Raw genomic sequence first — 23,817 nt, 5'->3', positions numbered from 1 at the left:
ACAGGACTATGCAGGTATTGGGGGGATATGCATCACATGCAGGCAAATAAAATTGATTTAATTTGGTATCATAGTCAGTAAAGACAAGATGGGCTGAAGGATCTGTCCCTGTGCTATACTGTTCTGTGTCTATGTTCTAATGTGTTGCATTGAGGCTGGAGGAACTGATGGTGTGCGATTACATGGAACAGTCATATTTAATTGCATCTTTTCATGTATATGTGATAAATAAACTGAATCTGAGTTTGAATTTGAATCTGAATCACTCTGCCTGAATAGTGACTCTTCACCATGCAGGAGTTTGGGGCGTAGGCTTGTGTAGCTGGTACGTCAGCATCTTTGCAGCAATCCATCTTCTCCTTGGGCACTGCCAGAGAGGAGTTTGCACATTCTCCATGTGACCAATAGGTTTCCTCCAGGGTCTTCTATTTCTCATTTGACCAAATTCATGAAAGTCCAAGGGTTAACTGTCCATTGTTCTTTGCCTCTAGTGTGAAGGTGAAGGCAACAGTCTGCAGGGAGTTTTGGGGAATGTGTGGAGAATGGGTTTGGTGGGGAAGAGGAGAGCTCTGAGTGTTGCAAAGACTCTTAACAGCAGAGTGACACAAACAAAATACTGGAGGAATCAGCAGCATCTATGGAAGGGAATGAAGATTGGATGTTTCTTGTTGAGACCCTTCATTGGGATTGGAAAGGAATAGAGGCCAGAATAAGAAGGTGGGGTGGGTGACACCAGATAAGGGGGCAGGTGAATGTGTGGGGGAGGTGAGATGAAATGAGAACCTGGAGGGTGATAGGTGGAAGAAGTAAAGGGCTGAAGGAAAAAGAGTCTGATGGGAAGGAGAGTGCACCATGGAAGAAAGGGAAGGAGGTGGAGCACCTTCCTTTCCTCTCTGCAATTATGTCCTCCATAAGAGAACACAAAAGCTGCACCCAGTAATCCAGATTTTGCCTTATCAATCCAGTGCAACCATAATTAAATGCTGCTTTCTGTTTTTTGTCACTCAATCTGAATGTATAGTAGAGTCCTGATGAAGGGTCTAGTCTTGAAACATCGACTGTTTATTCCTCTCCATAGATGCTCCTCACCTGCTGAGTTCCTCCTGAATTTTTTGTGTCTTACAAAGACTCTCAATGGCATATCTCTTTTGAAAATATGAACATTTACGTTGCTAAATGCTCCCACTTACCGATACATGGGATAACGAACGTCAGCCCAATACCGATGTCTCTCCCAGTCCGCTTCTCACCCAGTTTGGCCCTGGCCATTGCCAGGGTCTGCTTTGCCTCCCTGAGCGACACGTTGGCACTTTGGACCTGCCCTTTGAGCTGCTTCTGCTTGTCGGCCAAGCTGCCCAGTTGTTCCTGTGTGGCCTCCAAGCCTGCCTGGAGCTCTTCTTGCCTTCTGCTCAGCTTGCCTTGCTGAGAGGTCAGCTCCTCACAACCAGTATCGATAAGACCGACAATGTTGCTGGCAGCCTCCTCTGCAGCCAGGATCTCCCTCTGTGCCTCCTTGGCCTTACCCTGGATCTTCTCGCACAATGAGTTGTCGAGTTCTTCAGACGGCACGCTGACTGCGAGTTCCAGCACGGATAACAGGGAAGAGATGCCTCTGAAGAACTGGGGCAGAGTGGCCTCTTCAAATTTCCTCTTGTAATCCTCCATTGGGTCTTCAGGTTCAGCCTAGAAAAGGAGAAGCAATTAACACCACTCAGCAAGGACTCAACACCAAATATAGAACCTAGAACACAACAGCTTAAATGCCCAGAACGTATCTGCCTCCACCAGCAGCCTCAGCAATGTGTTCATGCAGCCAAATGTCTGTGGAAAAAAAAACTTACCTCTGACATTTCCCTATACTCTGCTCTGGTCAGCTTAAAATTATGCATTCTCATATTAGCTACTTCTGCCCTGGGAAAAGGCCTTTGTCTAGCCACTTGATCTATGCCTCATCATTTTGTACACCACTGTCAAGTTGCCTTTCATTCTCTTTCACTCCAAAGAGAAAAGCTCCATCTTGCTCAGCCTATCTTTATAAGGCATGCTCTCTAATCCAGACAGCATCCCGGTAAACAAATCACAATCAAGAGAAAATCTGTAGGTGCCGGAGATCTGAGAAACACACACAAAATACTGGAGGAACTCAGCAGGCCAGGCTGCATCTGTGGAAAAAAAACACAATCGACATTTTGGGCTGAAACCCTTTGGCAGGAGTGGAGGAAAAAAGCTGACGGGTAGATTTGTAAGGTGGGGGGAGGGGAGAGGTGAAACTTGGGGATTGGGGTAGAGGGATGAAGCAAAGAGCTAGCAAGTTGATTGGTGAAAGAGACAGAAGGCCATGGAAGAAATAAAAAGTGGGGGAGGGGGAGGAGATAATGAGAGAGGGAAAAGGGGATAAAAAATGGTTGAGGGGGCATTACTGGAAGTTTGAGAAATTGATGTTCATGTCACCATCCTGGTAAATCTCTTCTGCACCTTCGGTAAAGTTTTGACATTGCTCCTATAATGGGGTGACCAGAACAATATACAATACTCCAAATGGTTTGTAACCACAGTTTCATAGAGCTCCAACATTATTTCACAGTTCTTGATCCCAATTCCCCGACTTAACAAGGTGAATACACCATTCACCTTCTTATCAGAGAAGAGTACCCAGACAGTGGAAAACATCCTGTATTGTCCCGGTACCGAAGAAACCACAACCAAAGGAGTTGAATGACTTCAGACCTGTTGCCTTGACGTCACACGTGATGAAGACCATGGAGCAGCTGATAATACAGAATCTGAGGCCACAAACCAGGCACGCCCGGGATCCACTTCAGTTTGCGTATAAGGAGAAGGTGGGAGTGGAGGATGCTATCACGTATTTGCTGCACAAATCACTCTCTCACCTAGATGGGGTCAGTTGTGCTGTGAGGATTACATTCCTTGACTTCTCTAGTGCCTTTAACACCATCCAGCCCAAGATCTTAAGGCACAAACTAATGGAGATGGGAGTAGACTCTCACATGGTGGATTGGATAGTGGACTACTTGACAGATAGACCTCAGTATGTGCGGTTGGGAGACTGTAGGTCTGACACGGTGGTCAGCAGCACAGGAGCGCCGCAGGGAACCGTACTCTCTCCGGTCCTGTTCACCCTGTACACATCAGACTTCCAATATAGCTCGGAGTCCTGCCATGTGCAGAAGTTCGCTGATGACACGGCCATAGTGGGGTGTGTCAGGAATGGACAGGAGGAGGAGTATAGGAAACTGATACAGGACTTTGTGATATGGTGCAACTCAAACTACCTGCGTCTCAATATCACCAAGACCAAGGAGATGGTGGTGGACTTTAGGAGATCTAGGCCTCATATGGAGCCAGTGATCATTAATGGAGAATGTGTGGAGCAGGTTAAGACCTACAAGTATCTGGGAGTACAGTTAGACGAGAAGCTAGACTGGACTGCCAACACAGATGCCTTGTGCAGGAAGGCACAGAGTCGACTGTACTTCCTTAGAAGGTTAGCGTCATTCAATGTCTGTAGTGAGATGCTGAAGATGTTCTATAGGTCAGTTGTGGAGAGCGCCCTCTTCTTTGTGGTGGTGTGTTGGGGAGGAAGCATTAAGAAGAGGGACGCCTCACGTCTTAATAAGCTCTGTCGTGGGCAAAGTACTGGAGAGTTTAACATCGGTAGCTGAGCGAAGGGCGCTGAGTAGGCTACGGTCAATTATGGAAAACCCTGAACATCCTCTACATAGCACCATCCAGAGACAGAGAAGCAGTTTCAGCGACAGGTTACTGTCGATGCAATGCTCCTCAGACAGGATGAAGAGGTCAATACTCCCCAATGCCATTAGGCTTTACAATTCAACCGCCAGGACTTAAGAACTTTTTTTTAAAGCTATTATTAATGCTTTTTGAGTTAGTGATTTAGATGCATATCATATTTTTACTGAGTTAAGTATTGTATGTAATTAGTTTTTGCTACAACAAGTGTATGGGACATTGGAAAAAAGGTTGAATTTCCCCATGGGGATGAATAAAGTATCTATCTATCTATCTAACCACCCTATGAACTTGCGTGAGAATTTTGAGGAGTCTATGGATGTAGACATCCACCATCACAGATCCCCACCACCTAGGTTATGCCATCTTTTCACAACTACCATTGGGCAGGAGGTACAGAAGCCTAATGCTGTACACCACCAGGTTCACGAGCAGGTACTTCCCAACAACCTTTCAGTTCTTGAACCAAACATCAAAACTCTAATCACTGTAGTTTAGGAAATCTTTGTCCACATTGATCACCTTGCACTATAGTGGTCATTGTGGACTAACAGTTTTTAATTTATGTTTTTGAATGCTGCTTATCTGGTGCTATGTGTCTGCAATGGTGTAAGTAAGTTTTCTCATTGTGCCTGTGTACATTTAACAGTAAACTCGACTTTGACTACCAGAGCAGCAAAATCTGCTAACTAGCATTACAGCTCTCAGTTATCGCTTCTGTTACCCTCCATTCCTTTATACTGTTTGTACCCCGTAACTGGGTGTCTTACCAGCAAAGATAGAAATGTCCGTTGGAGTCTGGTACTATTATTAAAACAGTGTTTATTAGTAAAATATACAAATCAATATCAACAATGCAAATATACAGATAATACACGTTAGCAATACTAAACCTAAAAGTGTGGGTATAATAATAATCAATAATAAACAAGTTCTATTGATGTCTAGGGGATAATGAATTATCATATGTGAATATAAAGTTCAGTTCGGTTCATACAGGCTGAGGTAGTTGTTGGTTGATGTGTTGTAATTATTGGAGAGGGTGAGAGAGAGAGTGAGCAAATAGTGACAGCCAGTCAAACCTTCCTTTACGTTCTTGATCCGTCGATGTGTTGTTGTGGCCATTCAGGTATGACCCCTCTGTCCTTTAGCTAGACCGTTCTTCTATGGTGGACTCGTCACCCAGGCAAGGGTGGACACACACACAAGCCTCCACCAGCCTCACTATAAACACTGTGAGTTAAAATTGACCGATCCTTCGTTCGGTCTCCGATGCCCCCACACCTTCTCGTGGGTTCCAACACTTAAGCAGTGCTCACTAGTGTGTCTCCTGGTGTGTCTGAGGGGTGTCTCCCCAGACCTCACTTTTATCCCTACTCACGGGGTCTCAGGTGTCAATCAGTTTTGAATGGCTTAGTCCATCAAACCAGCCCACTGCAGCTGTCCACTGAGGAATTTTAATGAACAGAATGGTACCAAGTAAACAATCCTTCTCCGGAGCCATAAGTCTTACAGGAGTCATAATATGGTGGAACAACAAATCTCTTTCTCCCTGTGTTATCTCTCCCTTATCTGAAACAAATGTTCCAGTCCCAGTATGTTTTTGTTCCATCTCTTTCTCTCTCATTAGCAGCCTGGCAACAGTAACAGTTTGTAATTCTCCCAGGGGAGGGGGACATGGGCAACCCTGCATCCTTCTGCCCATCAGAGCTGTTCATCCTTCGTAACACTTCAACATACACTTTCTCAGGAAACCACAACGCTCGTCACCCTCCTCGCTGACCACAGTACAGAGCCAAGGATTAGAGCTCGGGACAGGAGCTGACCATAGGTACCCTGGAGTTGGGGACGAGTGGGGGCCGGCAGTGAGAGACAGACAGACATTTGTAAAAATGAAATGAGGAAGTATAAAAGGGCAGCCCCTTGTTCAGTCTTGTTATTTTTAGGAGGCCAGCCGTCTGTTCAAAGGTTTCTGAAAGTGCTGCCAATATGTGGGACATAGAGTCTGAGTTCCTTCCCCCCCCCCATTCACAGGATGGAGCTTCAGAAAGAGTGTAAGGCAGTGCCTGACAACCAATCCACACCCTACCAATATCTTGAATAATCACAACAATCGCCGTCCTCACTGCCCCCCTTCTTCGGATGGGGTACCAGAGAGAAAATAGGATGATGCCTGACATCAGAAAGGGAAAGAAGGCTTGAGTGCAAGAATTAAAAGGTGGGATTTCCATGGTGGGGAAACAATGAGTCACTGTACACTGTGGTGGTCAGGTCTCCTGATCCATGCAAGGGTACAAGATGATAAGAGGCACAGAACAAGGGGAGAGCCAGAGACATTTTCCCTAGAGCAAATATGGCTAATGTAAAGGGGAAGGTACATTGTATATGGTCATTTCACACTTGTAATATCGTTCAAAGTTCAAAGTACATTTATTATCAAAGTACATATACATTATAAAATCTTGAGATTAATTTCGTAACAGGCAGTCACAAAACAATAAAAACCAAAAAGAACCCATAAAGAAGACCATTGAACGCTCATTATGCAGAGAAAAAATGCATAATACCTATAAAAATGGACCCATACAAATAAATCAATAATTAAATAAATTGCGTTCTTTCCGATCGTCTCTTTGGGAAGAATATGGATGCTTTTGAGATGATGCAGAGGAGATTTACCAGGATGCTGCCTGGACTAGAGAACAAGTCTTATGAGGATAGATTATGTAAGCTAGGACTTTTCTCTCTCCACTGAAAAAGGATGAGGGGTGACAATAGAGTTATAAAAGATTGTAAGAAAGATAGATCATGGACTTTTTTCCCCAAGGCAGATCTGACTAACACAAGGGGGACAATATTAAGCTGACAGAAGAGGGGAGGTTTCTGAGGTAAGTTTTTTATGTAGAATGTGTTGATGTGGGTGCTGGTAGAAGCAGATACATGAGACATTTAAGAGACTCTCTGGTAGGCACACAAATGGAAGAATAACGGAGGACTGTGTAGGCATATTGAACTTTCAGTCGGGTAAGAAGTCAGCACAACATTGCAGGCTCCATGACCTGTGAAACACTTACCTTAGCGGCTCATCAGAAAGATTTCTGGGATGGTATTGGGAGGGAAAGTCAGCTACACAATGAGAGTAGGGGTTATTAGCCTATCAGGAGAGAATATATAGATTGGGGCTGTGTTCCAGAGAGTTTATGAGTATGAGAGATGAACACATCAAAACAAAAACATTTTTATACTGAGAAATAAGATGGGCTATGGAAGAGGAAAGGGTTAAATTAATCTTGTAGTAGGTGAACAGAATGACACAACATCGTGAGTTGAAGGGCCTGTACTATGTTGTAATGTTCTCTGTTCAAAGGAAGATTCAACAGGGACTGAAGGACAGCAGACATTTCAGGCTGAGACACAAAATGTCAGCTCATCATTTTCCTCTACAGATGCTGCCTGAACCACTGTGTTTTTCAACATCTTTGTTGCTCCAGATTCCAGTACCTGTTATCTCTTTCATCTCCAAATTTGTACAGGACTTCCAAGTTAGATGTTATTCCAGATTTGTCTCACTAGAACCAGGATTTATTATCTCTGAATATGGAGTCATCCATTCATGGTGGATTTCAGAAGAATTTCCACTTGAGGATGGTAAACCATTAGAATTCCTGACCACAGAATATGCTGGAAGCTCAGATACTGAGTACATCAAAGGTAGGCAGAGATATTTTAGGGATCAAAGGATATGGCATTGGCACTGAGTTGAAATGTCGCAGGGTCCTGTTGAAAGGTAGAGCCAGGGCTGAATGGCTTCCTTGTTTTATTTGGGAGCAAGTGAGGAGCGGCTGGTGTGAGGGTAAGGGAGTGGGACAGAGATGGACATTAGTTTACATCAGCTTTAGATTAACAGTATTTATTTGTCAAATGTACACTGAAACTTTCAGTAAAATGCATCATTTATGTCAAATCGAATCAGTGAGTATATACTGGGGGCAGCCCACAACTATTGCCATGTTTCTGGCACAAACAGCATGCCCTCCATTTCCTGACCTCACTGCCGTTAGAATGTGGGAGGAAACCAGAGCACCCAGACGAAACCCATGCGGTCATGGGGTGCATGTACAGATGTCTTGTCACATAGACATACCCTGGGCTTGAATTCGGTGAATTTTTGGGTATATTTAAAGAGGAGTTTCATATAATCTTGATCAGTAAGGGCATCAAAGGTTATGGAAAAAAGGCAAGAAAATGGGGTTGAGGGTGATTTAAAAAAATCGGCCACAATGAAATGGGAAGGGAATGGAGGAGTGGAGGGAAAAACTCAGAATATGGCAGGTGGGTGGAGAGGTGGAAGCTTGGAGGATGGGGAAGAATGAGTGAGTGTGCGGGGGAGTCATGGAGGGTGATAAGGAATGGGGGAATTGCGGGGGAGGGACACAGGTTGTGGCGGGGAAATTATTTTGGGGAATGTGTTTGGGGATTTGCAGTGTCGGGGTAGAATGTGGGAGTGAGAGGAGAGTCGGAGGGTGGAAGGGGGAGAATGGGAGAGTGCAGGGTGTTCTTGGCTTTTGGAGAGAATGGAGGAATGTAGGGAGAGTTAGTGAAAAGAGAAAGGGGCAGTGCGGGTAACAGATGATGGGGAAGAAAGGGAGATTTCATGGAGAGCTTGGAGGGTGGGATGAATTGGAGAGTGTAGGGAGAGCCACTGGTGAGATAAAAGGGCAGTACTGAGGGAAAGGATGAGAAAAGGAGTACTGAGTGAGAACTGGTGAATGCCGGAGAGTCAGTGTGAAAAGAGGCAGTGTGGGGGATTGGAGGGTGGGAGGAGAGTGAAGGACTGTGGGAGGACAGTGATAGGAGAATGGAGAGAGTAGAGGAGACTCCGACTGTGGTGGGAAGGAGGTTGGGGAGTGTGGGGAGAGAAGGGGGTAGTGTGGGAGGATAAAGGGTTGGGGAAAATGGGGAGACTCAGATTGTGGGGAAAAATAGGGGTGTCAGGAGATGGAGGGTGGGGAGAATGAGGGAGTTGGGGTGAATGGGGGAGACATTGTGGGGGGAAATGGGGGAGTGTGGGGAGAATGAATAGGTTGGGGATAAAGAACTGATGTGCATGTGAGAAAGAATAGCTTATGGAGAGATACCATAAGTGGAATGATGGACTGATGGAATTGTGCTGAGGTGGCATAGATTTCCTGGGCTGAACGCCCTGCATCAGAAGTTATGCTGTTAGTCTGATGGATGGAAAATTGCACAATGTGTGCAGTTGCTAGCCCCCAACTTCAGTGATTCTGGTTTAATCCCGACCTCTGGTGTTGTCGGTGTCGAGTTTACAAGATTTCCCTGTGTCTGTATGGGATACTTTCGGGTGCTCCGGTTCCCTTCAAAATCCCAAAGACCCACAGGTCATGGGTTAACGAGCCACTGTAAATTGCTCCCTAGTGTCTGAGTGAGGGGTGGAATTTGGGAGGGGAGGTGTTGGTGCTGAGACTTTGATCAGATCCCACTTGGAGTATCGTGAGCAACTCTGGGCCCCCCATCTTATAAAGGATGTGATGGCCTTGGAGAGGGTCCAGAGGAGGCCCATGAGAATGAAACCAGGGATGAAAGGGTTAATGTATGAGGAGTGTTTGATGGCTTTGGGCCTGTACACACTGGAATTTAGGAAATGAGGGAGGGATCTCATTGAAACCTATCAAATATTGGAAGGCCTAGATAGAGTGGATATGGAAAAGATGTTTCCTATAGTCAGGGAGCCTGAGACCAGAGGTCACAGTTTCAAACTACAAGGAAGTCCCTTTACAGCAGAGATGACAAGGATTTTTTTTGTTGCATTTGAAATTCATTGCAACAGATGGGAGTGAAGACCAGTGAAGATCACTATGGAAAAGGATCTTAGTGATGATAGTGATGACTTGCAGCAGACTGAAAAGCTTGTGCACGTAGATATTAAGAAAGAGGATGTGCTGGAGCTTTTGGAAAGCATCAGGTTGGATAAGTCTCCAGGACCAGAAGAGATGTACTCCAGTTTACTGTGGGAGGTGAGGGAGGAGATGGCTGAGCCTCTGGAGATGATCTTTGCATCACCAATGGGGGCGGGAGAGGTTCTGCAGGGTTGCGGATGTTGTTCCTTTATTCAAGAAAGGGAGAAGAGATAGCCCAGGAAATTATAGACCAGTGAGTCTTACTTCAGTGGTTGGTAAGTTGATGGAGAAGATCCTGAGAAGCAGGAATTATGAACATCTGGAGAGGCATAATATGAATAGGAGTAGTCAGTATGGCTTTGTTAAGGTCACATCATGCCTTATGAGCCTGATTGAATTTTTTGAGGATGTGACTAAACACATTGATGAAGGAAGTGTAGCAGATGTAGTGTATATGGATTTCAGCAAGGCATTTGATAAGGTACCCCATGCAAAGCTTATTGAGAAAGTAAGGAGGCATGGGATCCAAGGGGACATTGCTTTGTGGATCCAGGCAAAAAGTGGTTGTAGATGGGTCATATTCTGCATGGAGGTCAGTCACCAGTGGGGTGCCTCAGGGATCTGTTCTGGGACCCTCACTTTTTGTGATTTTTATAAATGACCTGGATGAGCAAGTGGAGGGATGGATTAGAAAGTTTGCTGATGACACAAAGGTTGGAGGTGTTGTGGTTAGTGTGGAGGGCTGTCAGAGGTTAAAGCGGGACATTGATAAGATGCAAAATTGGGCTGAAAAGTGGCAGATGGAGTTCAACCCAAATAACTGTGAAGTGGTTCCTTTTGGTAGGTCAAATATGATGGCAGAATATAGTAATAATGGTAAGACTGTTGGCAGTGTGGAAGATCAGAGGGATCTTGGTGTCCTAGTCCATAGGATGCTTAAAGCAGCTGCGCAGGTTGACTCAGTGGTTAAGAAGGCATATGGTGTATTGGCCTTCATCAATTGTGGAAATGAATTTAGGAGCCGAGAGGTAATGTTGCAGATATATCGGACCCTGGTCAGACCCCACTTGGAGTACTATATTGTTTTGGTTGCCACACTACAGGAAGGATGTGGAAGCCATAGAAAGGATGCCGATGAGATTTACAAGGGCATTGCCTGGATTGGGGAGCATGCCTTATAAGAATATGTTGAGTGAACTCAGCCTTTTCTCCTTGGAGCGAAGAAGGATGAGAGGTTACCTGATAGAGGTGTATAAGATGTTGAGAGGCATTGATTGTGTGGGTAGTCAGAGGCTTTTTCTCAGGGCTGAAAAGGTTGCCACAAGAGGACACAGGTTTAAGGTGCTGGGGAGTAGGTACAGAGGAGATGTCAGGGGTAAGTTTTTTACTCAGTGGTGAGTGCGTGGAATGGGCTGCCGGCAATGGTGGTGGAGGCAGATACGATAGGGTCTTTTAAGATGCTATTAAATAGGTACATGGAGCTTAGTAAAATAGAGGGCTATATGAAAGCCTAGTAATTTCTATGGTAAGGACATGTTCAGCACAACTTTGTGGGCCAAAGGGCCTGTATTGTGCTGTAAGTTTTCTATGTTTCTCTGTTTTTTTCTAAATCATTGGGTACATTTAAAACAGAGGTTTAAAGATTTTTGATTGGCCAGTGTGTCAAAGGTTAAGGGGAGAAAATAGGAGATTGGAGAGGGATAATAGATCACCAAGGTGGAATGGAAGAGCAGATTCGATGGCCTGATGGTTCCGTTTCTTTGCTCACCCCTTATGGTTTGGGTGAAAGGAGAATGAAGGAGTGTGTGAGGAATTGGAGGTCATGGCAGATACTCGCAGTGTGGGGGACTCGGAGAGTTGGGGAGAATGGTGGAGTGGAAAGGGGAATTGGAGGGTGGGAGGTGAATGGAAGAGTGGTGGGAGGAACTTGGAAAGTGTAAAGCTGGTGGATCCAGGTTTGATTGAAGTTTACATGAATACATGCATGGGAGGCATATGGTCTATGTTGGGGTTTTGGGATTAAGGGGAGGAACAGCCTGGCATGGACTAGATGGGCTGTAGGGCCTATTTCTCTGCTGTGGGGATATGTGACTATAACTATTTAACCGACAACCTCATTGTGTCGAGCCTCTCCTTAATCGAATTCCCAAAGCAGAGATCAGAGGTAACGTGGACTTTGTGGTTTAAAGGGCATATTTCTGTACTCTGCCATTCACTGCTGTTCTCAGCATTGACTGATCATCTCTGAGCAGGGAATGCGTGATCCATCCTGCACCCACACTTTGTCTTTTGTGACAGACATCCATTCTATCTCCAGCTCTCATGAACCACATAATGCCGCCTTTGTACGACTGTCCTCTAAGATGTAACGAGTCCCAGTCCCTCTGAATGGGACTTTATGTAGAACAAGGATTGCCAGTGAGGGAGATTTTCCAGTCTCCGGGACACTTCAATAAGCATTCATTTTCTTTTGTCTGGAACTAACAAACCTCGAACCATCTCCGGGTTTCAGTTAAAGCTGATCTTCGCACAGAAACAGTCTGTGCCGCAGGTTGAAGCAGTCGGCAAATGGCCAGTCTTGGGGAAGACGGGATACGCTGTCCTAAACAGAGAGGGCAGAGAACGCAGCCGGATATTTTGGCAAGGGCAGAGTGTTCCAAGCAACCAGATTCTGTGCTGTGTAACATCGCCATGAAAGCAGATCCACGTATCGCTGGAGTAACACACGCAAAATGCTGGAAGAGCTTAGCAGGTCAGGCAACATGCTTGGAGGGAAAGAAACTTCGGACGTTTCAGGCCCAGACTCTTCAGCAGGACTGCCGAAGGGTCTCGGCACCAAACAAGAACTGCTTATTCCACTTCGTGCATGCTGCCTGACCTACTAAGTTCTACAGCATTTTGTTTGTGTTGCTCTGAATTTCCAGCATCCGCAGAATCTCTTAATATTTAAGATCTTTCTGGAGACGGGGAATAAGATCACAACAGGAGGGAGACCTGCAACCACTGGGAGGAGCAGAAGTTCACGGAACATGGAACATAGCACGGGACAGCACAGTTCAGGCCCTTCGCTCCAAAATATTGAGTTCACGCTTTAACCTACTCTAAAATCAGTCTAACATTTCCCTCCCGCATAGCCCTCCATTTTTTTTCTGTCATCCTTGGCCTATCCTAGAATTCCTTGTGCATCCCAAATGTATCTGCCTCTATCACCACCCCAGCAGGGCGCTCGAAGCCCTGCAGGTCACGGCTTATTAACAGCTAAGTCCACAGAACACAGGGCAATAACAAAGAAACAGCCCATTCGGTCCACAATAGCTATGCTGACCATGATTCCAATTTAATATGCCCATCTATCTGTTCATAGTCCATATCCCTCCATTGTCTTCCTGATCATATGACTGTCCACATACCTTGACCATGATCACATCTGCGTGTAGCGCTTTCCTTGGCAACTCGTTGCAATCTCCCATCAATCCGTGTGTAAAAATCTTACCTCATGTATCTCTTTTAAACATTTCTCCTCTCGCCTTCTCGCTATATCCCGTGTTACTTGAAGTAATTCCCAATGATGAGGCATCCTGCCTCCAACAACCTTTCAGAAACTATGTTCAATATCAGAAACACCACGGTGTGAAATTATTTTCAGCTCCAGAACACCCAAATATCTCCCGAAGTTTTCATCAGCCCCCTTCAGTTTTTGTGTCCTTTGGTTTCCACTCGTAAACTATCACCCCACTCACATCCCTACACCCAAACAAGAAAAAACATTAAGTATGTAAAGCAAATCCATTGCTAAAGTACCTACGTCACTCCATACTACCGTGAGATACAACTTCCTTGCAGGAATTTACGGGAAAATAAATACATACAGTAAATTGTTGATAAACTATACACAAATAAAGACTGACAATCAGCCAATGTGCAAAAAAGACACATTTAAAAAAATTATATATAGCCAAATACAGTACATAGAGAATGTACTATCCATGTATCGATCGATAGAGCAAGCGATCTTTCTACCGATATACATCTGTATTATACAACTGTATAATATATGTATTATACATCCCCCCTCAACTTTCTCCAATCACATCAAAAGCTTGCCTCTTTGTATTAGTGATTTCCACCCTGGGGGAAAAGCCTCTGGCTAAACGACCGATCTATGCCTCTTATTATTTTTTTCACCTCCATCAAGTCACCTTTTATCCTCCTTTATTCCAGAGAGAAATGCCCTAGCTCAGTCAATTTATCCAATAAATTAAGCTCTCTAATCTAGTCAGCATCTTGGTAGATCGCCTCTGCACCTGCTCTAAAGCTTCCTATCATGAGCCGACCAGGAACGAGCACAATACTCTCAGTCAATCTGGGTCATTTGTCCTTCCTTGGCACCTCGCTGTTCGCGGGCCCACTGTCTAGCGTGAAGTATCTCCATCCCTGCCACAGAGCAGGGATCCGTTGTTTCTTTTCTTGCCGCGGGTTAACACTTTCTCTGTGACTTCGGCTTAATGGGATTTCTTGCTGTCCTGGAACAATTCCCTCTTCGATCCCTTCCGGAATGGGAGGAGGAAATATCGGAATTGTCCAGCAGCATCTCTAGATAAGGAGCGCTCTTCAATTTGACATGGTAGCTAAACATACCTTTATCTCTATCTCGCTAATAACCGACCTATGCGTGTTCCGGGTACTTTTTTTTTCGATTTATATTTCCATATCTGAAGTTTGTTTTTGTTTTTTCGCTTAAGTCCATCTCTCCCCCTTTCTATCTCTCTGACATCTCTATCTCTCTTTTCTCTCTGCCTCTTTCTCCCTATCTCCCTCTTCCCTTCTCTCTGACTCGCTCTTACCCCAGTCCACCTCTGCGTGTCTTCCCCTCTCACCACACTACCCCTCTCCCCTCTTTCTCCCTCCCCTCCCTCTCTGTATAATGCCTCCTCTCGTTCCCAATTGACTGCCCTCTTCGATGCCACCGGATTACTCGTTCTTCTCCTTCTCTCAGTGCGGGGTGAACTGCTCGGGCCGTCCCGCAGTCTAGGGTGCTGTCCCTATCTGTGTGTCGATGGGACAACAGACAAACTTCTAGGGGAACTCAACAGCTTGTGAAGCATCTGTTGGGGAGATTTATCGACACTTCGGGCCAAACCCTGCTTCTGGACTGAGAGTGGACCTGAGTAAAGATTTTCTCTCTGTCTCGGGCGGTCTAAGTCTGTCACTGCTACGGGCGGCCTGCGGTCCCCGGGCTCTTTGCCCCCGGTGAACATTGCTTACGTCCGTCCCCCGTGGACACCCCTCTGTCTATCTGAACCGAAACGTGTCGAGGTCCGCCGCAGCCGAAATGTACCCCACCATGTACCACGCCAGGCAAATCCCCCCCTCCTCCCCGGGATGGATTTCTCCTCAAGCGTCCGCATGATGCACGAGTATCTCCTTTTACATCTGGGTGAGCTGTGTCCCTATGCGTCCCGGACCAGCTGTCGCTCTCTGCGCCCCCTCGGTCCAAGGACTAATCACAATAATCTCTAGAGGCAGGAACCCCGGGAGCTGGGAAATAAACAGGGAGGCGAAGAGGGGAAGGAGACGCAGGGTAATACAGAAGCAGGTGCTGAGGAAGGGAAGGGGTCAGGTGTGAGACAGGTCAGGGGAGGATGAACTCTCCTACCTCCACTGCAAGACTTGGTGTAGATGATGTTTCGAGAAGCGGGTCAGCGATGAGAAGCAAGAACACAGTCGAGATTCCGTAGAGCAGTCTGTCTGGTCCGGTCCGTTGCACAGGGCAGAGGGCGGAGTTTACGGGTAACAGTGGGAAAAAAAAGCGAGGGATCTGAGAGCGACATTAACACACTTTACATGCTGTTTCGGAGGGCGTGGGGGTTGGAGAGGTGGAGCAGGGTCTTGAGCAAATAAGCTTTAATGGAAAACAGATCACAGCGGAGTGTGCGGTGGGGAACAATCCCGGAGAGAGGTGGGAGACTCCAGAGGAATGAGCGACTGAAAAGAGGACCGGCCAGAATGAAGAAACCAGGGAGGAAAGGAACGAGCGGAGTACCAGCTTCAACCTCATTGATAATGAGTTCCATAAGAGCTGCCACTGAGGGCAGTAGAGGAGCCAACCATAACACACAGAACATGGAGCAGCACAGAAAGCTGAACAGCCGATCAGCACGCGATGAAAGATGTGGTGCGAATCATGCATCTCTCTCCATATTCATGTATTTATCCACAAACCGCGAAAACTGCATCAAGTACTGCACACTACAAACATTTTGGTCCAGGATGTCGTACCGACATTTTAACATACTCCGAGGTCAAGCTCGTCGTTCTCTCCCACATAGCCCTCCATTTTTCTTTCATCCATGTGCCTATCTAAAAGTCTCTTATATGTCTCTAGTATATCAGCCTCTACCACAAGACCCGGCAGTGAGTTCTACGCACTCCACTCTCTGTATAAAATACTTCTGACATCTCTCCAAAACTTTCATCGAATGACCTTAAAATGATGTCCTGTGATATTGGTTATTGTCGTCCTGGGAAAAAGAGGTGCTGGCTGTCCACTCGATCCACACCTCTCATCATTGTATGCACCTCTATCAATTTAACGTTCATCCTCGTTCGCTCAAGCTTTCTTCATAAGCTGTGCTCTCTATTCGCTCTCTAAGGCATCCACTTCCTTCCTCTGTTGAGATGACCGTAACTGAATACTATATTCTTATCTGTAGACTAAGAAAATGGTGAATGAATGGCAGTGGAAGTTTTCTACATGCACTTCAGCAAGGCCTTTACCAAGGTCCCGCATGGGACATTGGTCAAGAAGGTTCAGTCGCTTGGCATTCAGGAAGATGTATTACGTTGATTTCGACGTTGGCTTCATGGTTGAATCCAGGGAGTGGTAACAGATGGCTGTACCGCTGACTGAATGCCCGTGACGAGCGGTGTGCCGCAGCGATCGGTGCTGCGTGCATTTTGTTTGTCATTTTATAAAGGATGTTACTGGGATTTGATGACCTGAGTTATAGGGAAACGTTGAATAGTTAAGATTTTATTGCCTGGAGCGTGGGAAAATTAAGAGAAATTTGATAGAGGTAATGCAAATGCTAACAGGCGTTTCCCACTGAGGTTGGGTGAGGTTAGAACTAGAAGTCTGGGGTAAGGATGAATATTTAAGGTGAACCAGAGGGAGACTACCTCTTACAGAGCGTGGTTGCCGGTGTGTAACAAGTGCTGATTGAATTTCAATGATTAAGAGAAGTTTGGATCGGTATATGAATGAGAGGGGCAAGGAGGTCTATGTTCCAGGTGCAGTCTGACGGGACTAGAGATAATAGTTCGGTATGCACTCGATGGGCTGAAGGGCCTATTTCTACCTTGTAGTGACCTATGATTCTATAATGGAGTTTTATAGAGCTGCAAAATTATTTCATGGCTCTTGAGCTCAATCCCATGACGAATGATCACCAGTGTACCACACTCCTGCTTAACAACCCTATCAACTTGTGTGGCAACTTTGAGACATGGAACCAATTCTGGGGACATGGAACCAAAAATCCCCCCGTTCCTCCACACAGCTAGGAATCCTGCCATTAACCCTGTATTCTCTCCCTTCATCAATTTGCGTTGTCACTTCCTCCAAAAGTTAAATTGGGGTTGTTGTGTTTGTTCACCTATAACTATCGATGAAACGCAAAGCCAAGAGACAGAACATGCCAGAACTTGAAATAAACATTTATTGAGTAAAAGTATGCAACTATAAAAACTTCAGAACTCCACAGTACATCCCAAAGCACGACTATTTTAAATGGCTTACCCAAGAACACGGTAGACGTCGATGGGAACAACAACCAATTAGTAAAAGTCAGCCTGGGATTTTTTATTTTTGCTCACCATAGCACCCCCTTCAAGAAGACAATTACCTGTAGGACTTCAGCAGAGGGTTGATATGGATTGGAACCGCAGTCTAAGTCTTAGCCAGGAAAGAGTCCTGACTGTGTGGAAAACATTGTTTGGTTCCCACTATCCAAGAAGAGCCAACTGAAAGCTTTGAATGACTACCGTTCAGTGGCCCTGATATCACACATCATGAAGAGCCTAGAGAGGCTGGGCCTAGCTCACCTCTGACCCCTGGCCAGATCAGCCCTCGATCCCTTGTGGTTTGCCTACAAGGAACACATTGGAGTGGGCGATGCTGTCATCTAATTGCTCTGAAGAGCCTACTCCCATTTAGGTAAACAGGGCAACACTGTTGTTTCTGTTTTTTTGATTTCTCAAGTGCCTTCAATACCATACAGCCCACATTGCTGGGTAGAAAGCTTTGTTCAGTGCAGTTTGGCACTTCCATTGCTTCCTGGATTATGGACTACCTAACTGGCAGACCAGAGTGTGTGACTTCAGAGCTGTGTGTCAGACATGATTATAAGCAGCATTGTGGTTCCACAGGGGACTGTATTGGCTCCCTTCCTGTTTACCCTGTATACCTGACTTTAAATACAACATGGAATCATGTTCTCTGTAGAAATTCTCTGATGACTCAGCAATAGTTGGATGTATAAAGAAAGGATGGGAGGATAAATACAGGGCCCTGGTGGAGGACTGTGTCAAATGGTGCAAACTGAATCATCTACAGCTCAACATCAGTAAGACAAGGAAATGTTGATGGAATTTAGAAAGTCCAAGCCTACACTGCTTCCTGTTACTATTGATGGTGAGGACATGGATGTGGTGAGGACCTGCAAGTACCTGGGAGTGCACCTGGACAACATACTTGAGTGGACCACTGATACAGAAGCTGTGTACAAGAAAGGCTAGAATTGCCTCTACCTCCTGAGGAGACTGAGGTCCCTTGGAGTATGCAGTCCTCTGCTTCACATGTTCTACCAGTCTGTTGCCTCCAGCACAATCTTCTATGCGGTAATGAGCTGGGGCAATGGCATCAACATGGGTGATGCCAATAGGCTCAATAAATGGATTAGAAAGTCTGGCTCTGTAATAGGAGTCAAATTGGACATAATGGAGGCTACTGTAGAGTATAGGACCCTCCAGAAAATCCTGCCATTTCTGGACAATATTTCTCACCTCCACATACCACTGTGACTGAACAGAGGTGCACTTTCAGTAATGGAATAAGACAACTGCGCTGCCCCAAAGAACGCTATACAAGGTCATTGTTACCCTCAGCCATTATGCTCTATAATGAGTCAACCTATAGCCAGGGAAGTGATGACAACCTCCTGTTAGACTGTTATTAACCTCTGTATACTAGAGCTCTATCAAAGCTCTGTTTAGCACATCCTGTTAATCTTGTACATTTTATTTCAAGGCAACTTATTTTTTAAATTTTTCTCACATCTGTTAATATTTGTATATCTATGCACTTGCAATGCTACTGTGACACAGTAATTTCCTTTGGAATCAACTAAGTATCTATTTATCTTAGTTTGGCAATCCATCCTTCTTGGTGGTTGCAGGCTATCACTTTCGTTTCACAATGTTGCTTTCGGTTGTGATCACGCTGATGGTTGGTTCGATTGGGGTGGATCAGACTCTTCCAGGGGGAGATGAAGGGCCAGCTCCGTGTTTGCTGATCTTCCTCTGCAGGAACAAAATATAAAAGAAAAAGGGCCCAAATCACAAGATTTAATAATAAACAGTCTGTGCACAAAGTTGGAGCTCACTCAGTTGTCTTTCTTTCACCATCGATCTCCTCCGAGCGTCACCGACATTCGGATCCCGCTCCGAGTCCACCCCATCCGGCAGTCTACCAAATCTCTTCATTCACGTCTTCTCTCTTCCTCTGGCAGAAGTCCGTGAAAAACCCAGCTCCCAGACACACAAGAGTGAACGTTTCTCCCATTGGATAGCCACTGAATTTCAAAGTCCCATTATCTCTAGTCATAACCCAAACATTGCTGCTACAGAGAAACCATTACTTTAACATAGAAGCCATTAACATTAGCCTTAGCAGTGAAACTTTACAGCATGTTACACAAAGTCTGATTCTCAGTACAACTATGCTATGCTGTTCCTTGACTAGCCTGTCAGACAGCACTCCCAAATTTGGCACAAGTCTCAAGATGTTAGAAAGGAGGACTTTGCAGGGTCGACAGGGCAGGTTTTGCCTTTATCGTTTCCAATGCCTAGGTTGATGCCGGGTTGTCCATCCGAGTTTATTCCTCATTATTTTCTTTTTAGCAGTTGGGTACAACTGAATGGCACGCTAGGCCATTTGAGGGCATTAACAATCAACCACATTGCTGTGGGTCTGGAGTCACACATCAGCCAGATCAGGTAAGAATGCCAAGATTGCTCCCCTAAAGGACATTGGTGAACCAGCTGGGTTTTTACAACAATTGGCCTGGCTTCATGGTCATCAGGTATTGTTATTGAATTCAAATTCACCATCTGCCATGGTGGGATTTGAACTCATGTCCCCAGCTTACAACTGGATCTTTAGATAGTGAATCTTTGAAGTGTAGTTCAGTCATGTTTCCCAGCTTGAAGCTTTCACATTCACGATTGACGACACTGTCATGTGTTGAAGTTATCTGTGTCGTGTTTAAATGAGTTTTAGGCAGTGGTAGAAAACACACTGAAGAGAGATAACTGCTCTCCAAATTGCATGGCAGCTATCAGATGTGTTGTCAATCGATAGGTTACACAGGAGTGAAGTTGAAATAATGCTCATGTTCAGCAGTACCCAATTTTCAGAGCAGAGTGGAATGTCTTCCACAGGTCATCTTTACTGGCAAACTCCATCCGGAATATGTCTTCAGAACATTTGAACCTGGAGTCAAATGCAAATCCCGCAGCTGCTTTGAAGTGGAAGTTGGGAATGGATGCAACACCTGATACAAATTTGACACCAAGGTTGTTGGACTCACTAATAACCTGCTGGTCAAAGTTTCGATTATCTACACCTGGGCCACCTCAAATTGAGCTTGCTGCAGTCGTAGAAATGTATGCAAGACTTCTGCTGAAGTTGCCATGTTGATGTAGTACAGCACTTCGGGCCAACTTGCTGTGTTCACTCATCCAAAACTACTGATGACACCCGAAGCCAGAACTCAAAATAAACTTTGAGGGTAATGATCTCTGGATTACTCCCTCTGCCATGTATAAAATGGTGAGAATGGGAGGAATTGAAACCTCACTGAACTAATTCTACAAACTATGGACACAATTTCACCAACTCTACATCTCATTTATCTATTATTTGCTTATCTATCTAACTGTCTAACTGTTTATATCTTCTTCTTGTATTTGTGCAGTTTGTCTTCATTTCCATGTTGCCTGCTTGTCAGGTTTTGTTTGTGTGGTGTTTTACTAATTCTATTGTATTTCTTTGTATCTACTGGTGAATGTTAAGAAAATGAATCTCAAGGTAGTATGTGGTGACATAAAGCATACTTGACAATACATTAAACCTTGAGGGCAGGATTTAGGCAGATGTGAGGCTGGAAGCTGAGACAAAAATTCAAGACAGTGAATGTTCCATTGTTCAGAAAAGATAATAAGTATAATCCTGGGAATTATAGACCAGCGAATCATAGGGCAGTCAGGAGTAAAACTATTGAGAAGATTCTTAGGGACAGGATTTCCAAGCATTTGGAGAAACATTAAGGACAGTCAGGATCGTTTTGCCAGGGGTAGTCAGTGTCTCTGTTAGAGCGAGCCTGGACTCTTAAATCCTGCATCCCACTGCTTGTGTTGGGAAAACCATACCCATGCAGACCTTGCCTCTTAGCTGTGTTCAGCTCCAATTTATAACAGTCAAAGCCTCATCACTTTGACCTCAAAATAACTACTTAATGGCCATTTGACTGTAGGCTACCTCCCTTTCTTAATGCAAAACAAAATTTGAGCTCTGCTGGCTTTTCCCCTCTGCTTCTGAGTTTTATGTGTATTGTTCATTGGAAATAATGAACTTACCACATAAAATGTTAATCTACAGGAAAAGGTAGTCTGAGATATTATTGTCTTTGCTTCCTCTTTCTGTGTGCTCAATAACTGCCACAATGAGGAAGTAGAGTCAGCTGGATACATAAACTGAGGAAAATGCGGCTCCAGTCTCTAAAGATGAGCACTAAACACCTTCTTGCGGTGACTCTTTTCCTGTGTGCTGCTGTGGGTACGTATCTGTGTGATTCTCTAGGTATGCACCTGTGTTTCTGTGCATAAGTATCAGTTTTTCAGTGATGTTTCAGCGGGTGCATACCTCTGATTCAGTGGGTATGTACCTGTGTGATTACATTGGAATATCTGCCGCATATCTGACAGTTTGAGTTGTGGCATGCATCCTGCATGCTCCTATAATTGCAACGCTCTGTACGGAGCACGACTGCGATAACATGGAGATGGTTTCATGCTGTCTGGGTAGCCATAAGATGTTATCTCTGATCCTCCCCTATCATTTATATTACTGGGGTTGCTCAGACTAACAGCATAAACTGTAAGGCATATAGCCATAATTAATCAGAATCGCAGAATATGTGCCGTAGATCTCAGTAGCATCCACTGGGGAAATTGCAGGAATCCAAAGAATAAGTGGATGTACTTCTCGGAATTTAATTAATCGGAACAATCTAGATATTTATTAAGGCAGCCTACAGAATGGAGGGTTTGCAGATTTCCAGCGACTGTGATATTCATCATTTTCATGAAGGACCCTCATATCCTCCCACAGCCAGTTGAATCACTTGCCCATCCCCATATAGTACAGTCATCTCGCACACGAGAAGCTCACAGGATCAACAATAAGTATGGTAACATTGAACACGGCAGGTTCAGAACTGCAGAATGGTTCTGAGTGCGGTAGGGCAGTCCAAGGTTTTGCAAAAAGAAATGCTGAAGTTGAGTTTTCAAGTTCCAGCAGCTGGAGCAGCAGCATTTTAAGAATGATTTGCAGGTACAAAATGGAAGCAGCCTCTAGTAGAGCGGCCATTTTTGGGAATGTGTGTTTGAACTGTTTAGTGCTGTGTTTGTGCATATGCTGAGGCTTGTGTTTAGGGAGCTTTGGTGAGAGGAGGCCGAGTTGAAGTAAGGTTTTCCTTGGAAATATTTTCTTGGAGAACTGCTGCTGGACATGTTAGTTGCATTCTCCTCCTGCAGAATGTGGGCGATCAATGAGAGTTCTTGTGTAACCAGTGACCACACATGGAGGAAATGAACCTAGCTGCAGTTAGCTGCCTTACCACATTAAGGAACTGGAGCTGGTGTCGGACATACTTAGGATGACCTGGCATACCGGGAACATTGACAACCGTTTTAATGAGTTAGTTGCACCTGATATGCAGGCAGCATATAGCAAGTACCAATAAGGAAAGGTAGAGGAAGTAGACAATCGGGCCCGGAATCCCCCATGGGCACTGACATAGAAAAAAATTGTTGAGGGTAGAGTAGTGGATGTGGCGCATATGGAGTTTAACAAGGCATTCGACAAGCTTCCCCCATGGTAGGCTCATTTTGAAAAGCAGGAGGGATAACACTGAGGGAAACTTGGCTGTGTGCATTTGGAATTGTCTTGTACACAGTAGCCAGAGGGTGGTAGAAGATGAAACAGATTCTGCCTGGAGCTTGGTGACCGGTGATATTCCACAGGCAGCCTTCTTTGTGAAATAACTTAGATGAGAAAGTGGAGTGGTGGATTAGTACATTTGCCAATGACATGAAAATTGGTGTAGTTGTGGATAGTATGGAGGGGTATCATAGGTTAGGACAGGACATTAATAGGATCCAGAGTTGAGCTGTGTAGTGTCAGATGGAGTTCAAACCCAAAGAACATGAAATGATTCACTTTTGGAAGTGAAAACTTTAAGGCAGAGTACATAATAAATTGCAAGATTTAGTGTGGAGAAACAGGGGTATCTAGGAGTCCACATTCATAGATCCCTTAAACTTGCAGCCAAACTAGACAGGGTGTTAACTGTACAGTGATTAGAAGATCAGGATTTTATTCTGCCTCTGTGTGTAAGGAGGTTATATATTTTCCATGACCATGTGGGTTTCCTTTAGGTGCTCAGGTTTCTGCTCACGTTACAAAGTCATACTGGTTAATAACTTGCTGGCATCAGAAGTGTGGTGACACTTGTGGGCTTCCCAGTACATCCTCGGATGCAAAAGGGTACATTGCACTGTAGCAGAG

General features: G+C 45.0%; 1 protein-coding gene across 2 annotated transcripts in view; it reads right to left on the bottom strand.

Annotated features, from left to right (window-relative positions):
• The window catches only part of LOC140730222 (uncharacterized), a 31,368-nt gene extending 15,690 nt beyond the window's left edge, over positions 1-15,678 (bottom strand). For both annotated transcript variants that reach the window (XM_073050386.1, XM_073050385.1), the window contains exons 1-2: positions 15,346-15,678; positions 1,191-1,683 (exon numbers count right to left, since the gene is read on the bottom strand). In XM_073050386.1, coding sequence (XP_072906487.1) covers positions 1,191-1,665 — 475 coding nt within the window. In that variant the 5' untranslated portion in view covers positions 1,666-1,683; positions 15,346-15,678. The remainder of the gene's footprint in view (positions 1-1,190; positions 1,684-15,345) is intronic.
• Between the last annotated feature and the right edge of the window lie 8,139 nt (positions 15,679-23,817).

Source organism: Hemitrygon akajei, chromosome 7 (assembly GCF_048418815.1).
Source record: "Hemitrygon akajei chromosome 7, sHemAka1.3, whole genome shotgun sequence".
Taxonomy (NCBI): Eukaryota; Metazoa; Chordata; class Chondrichthyes; order Myliobatiformes; family Dasyatidae; genus Hemitrygon; species Hemitrygon akajei.
The sequence above is the reverse complement of the archived record's forward strand: the minus strand, read 5'-3'. Positions and strand labels throughout refer to the sequence as shown.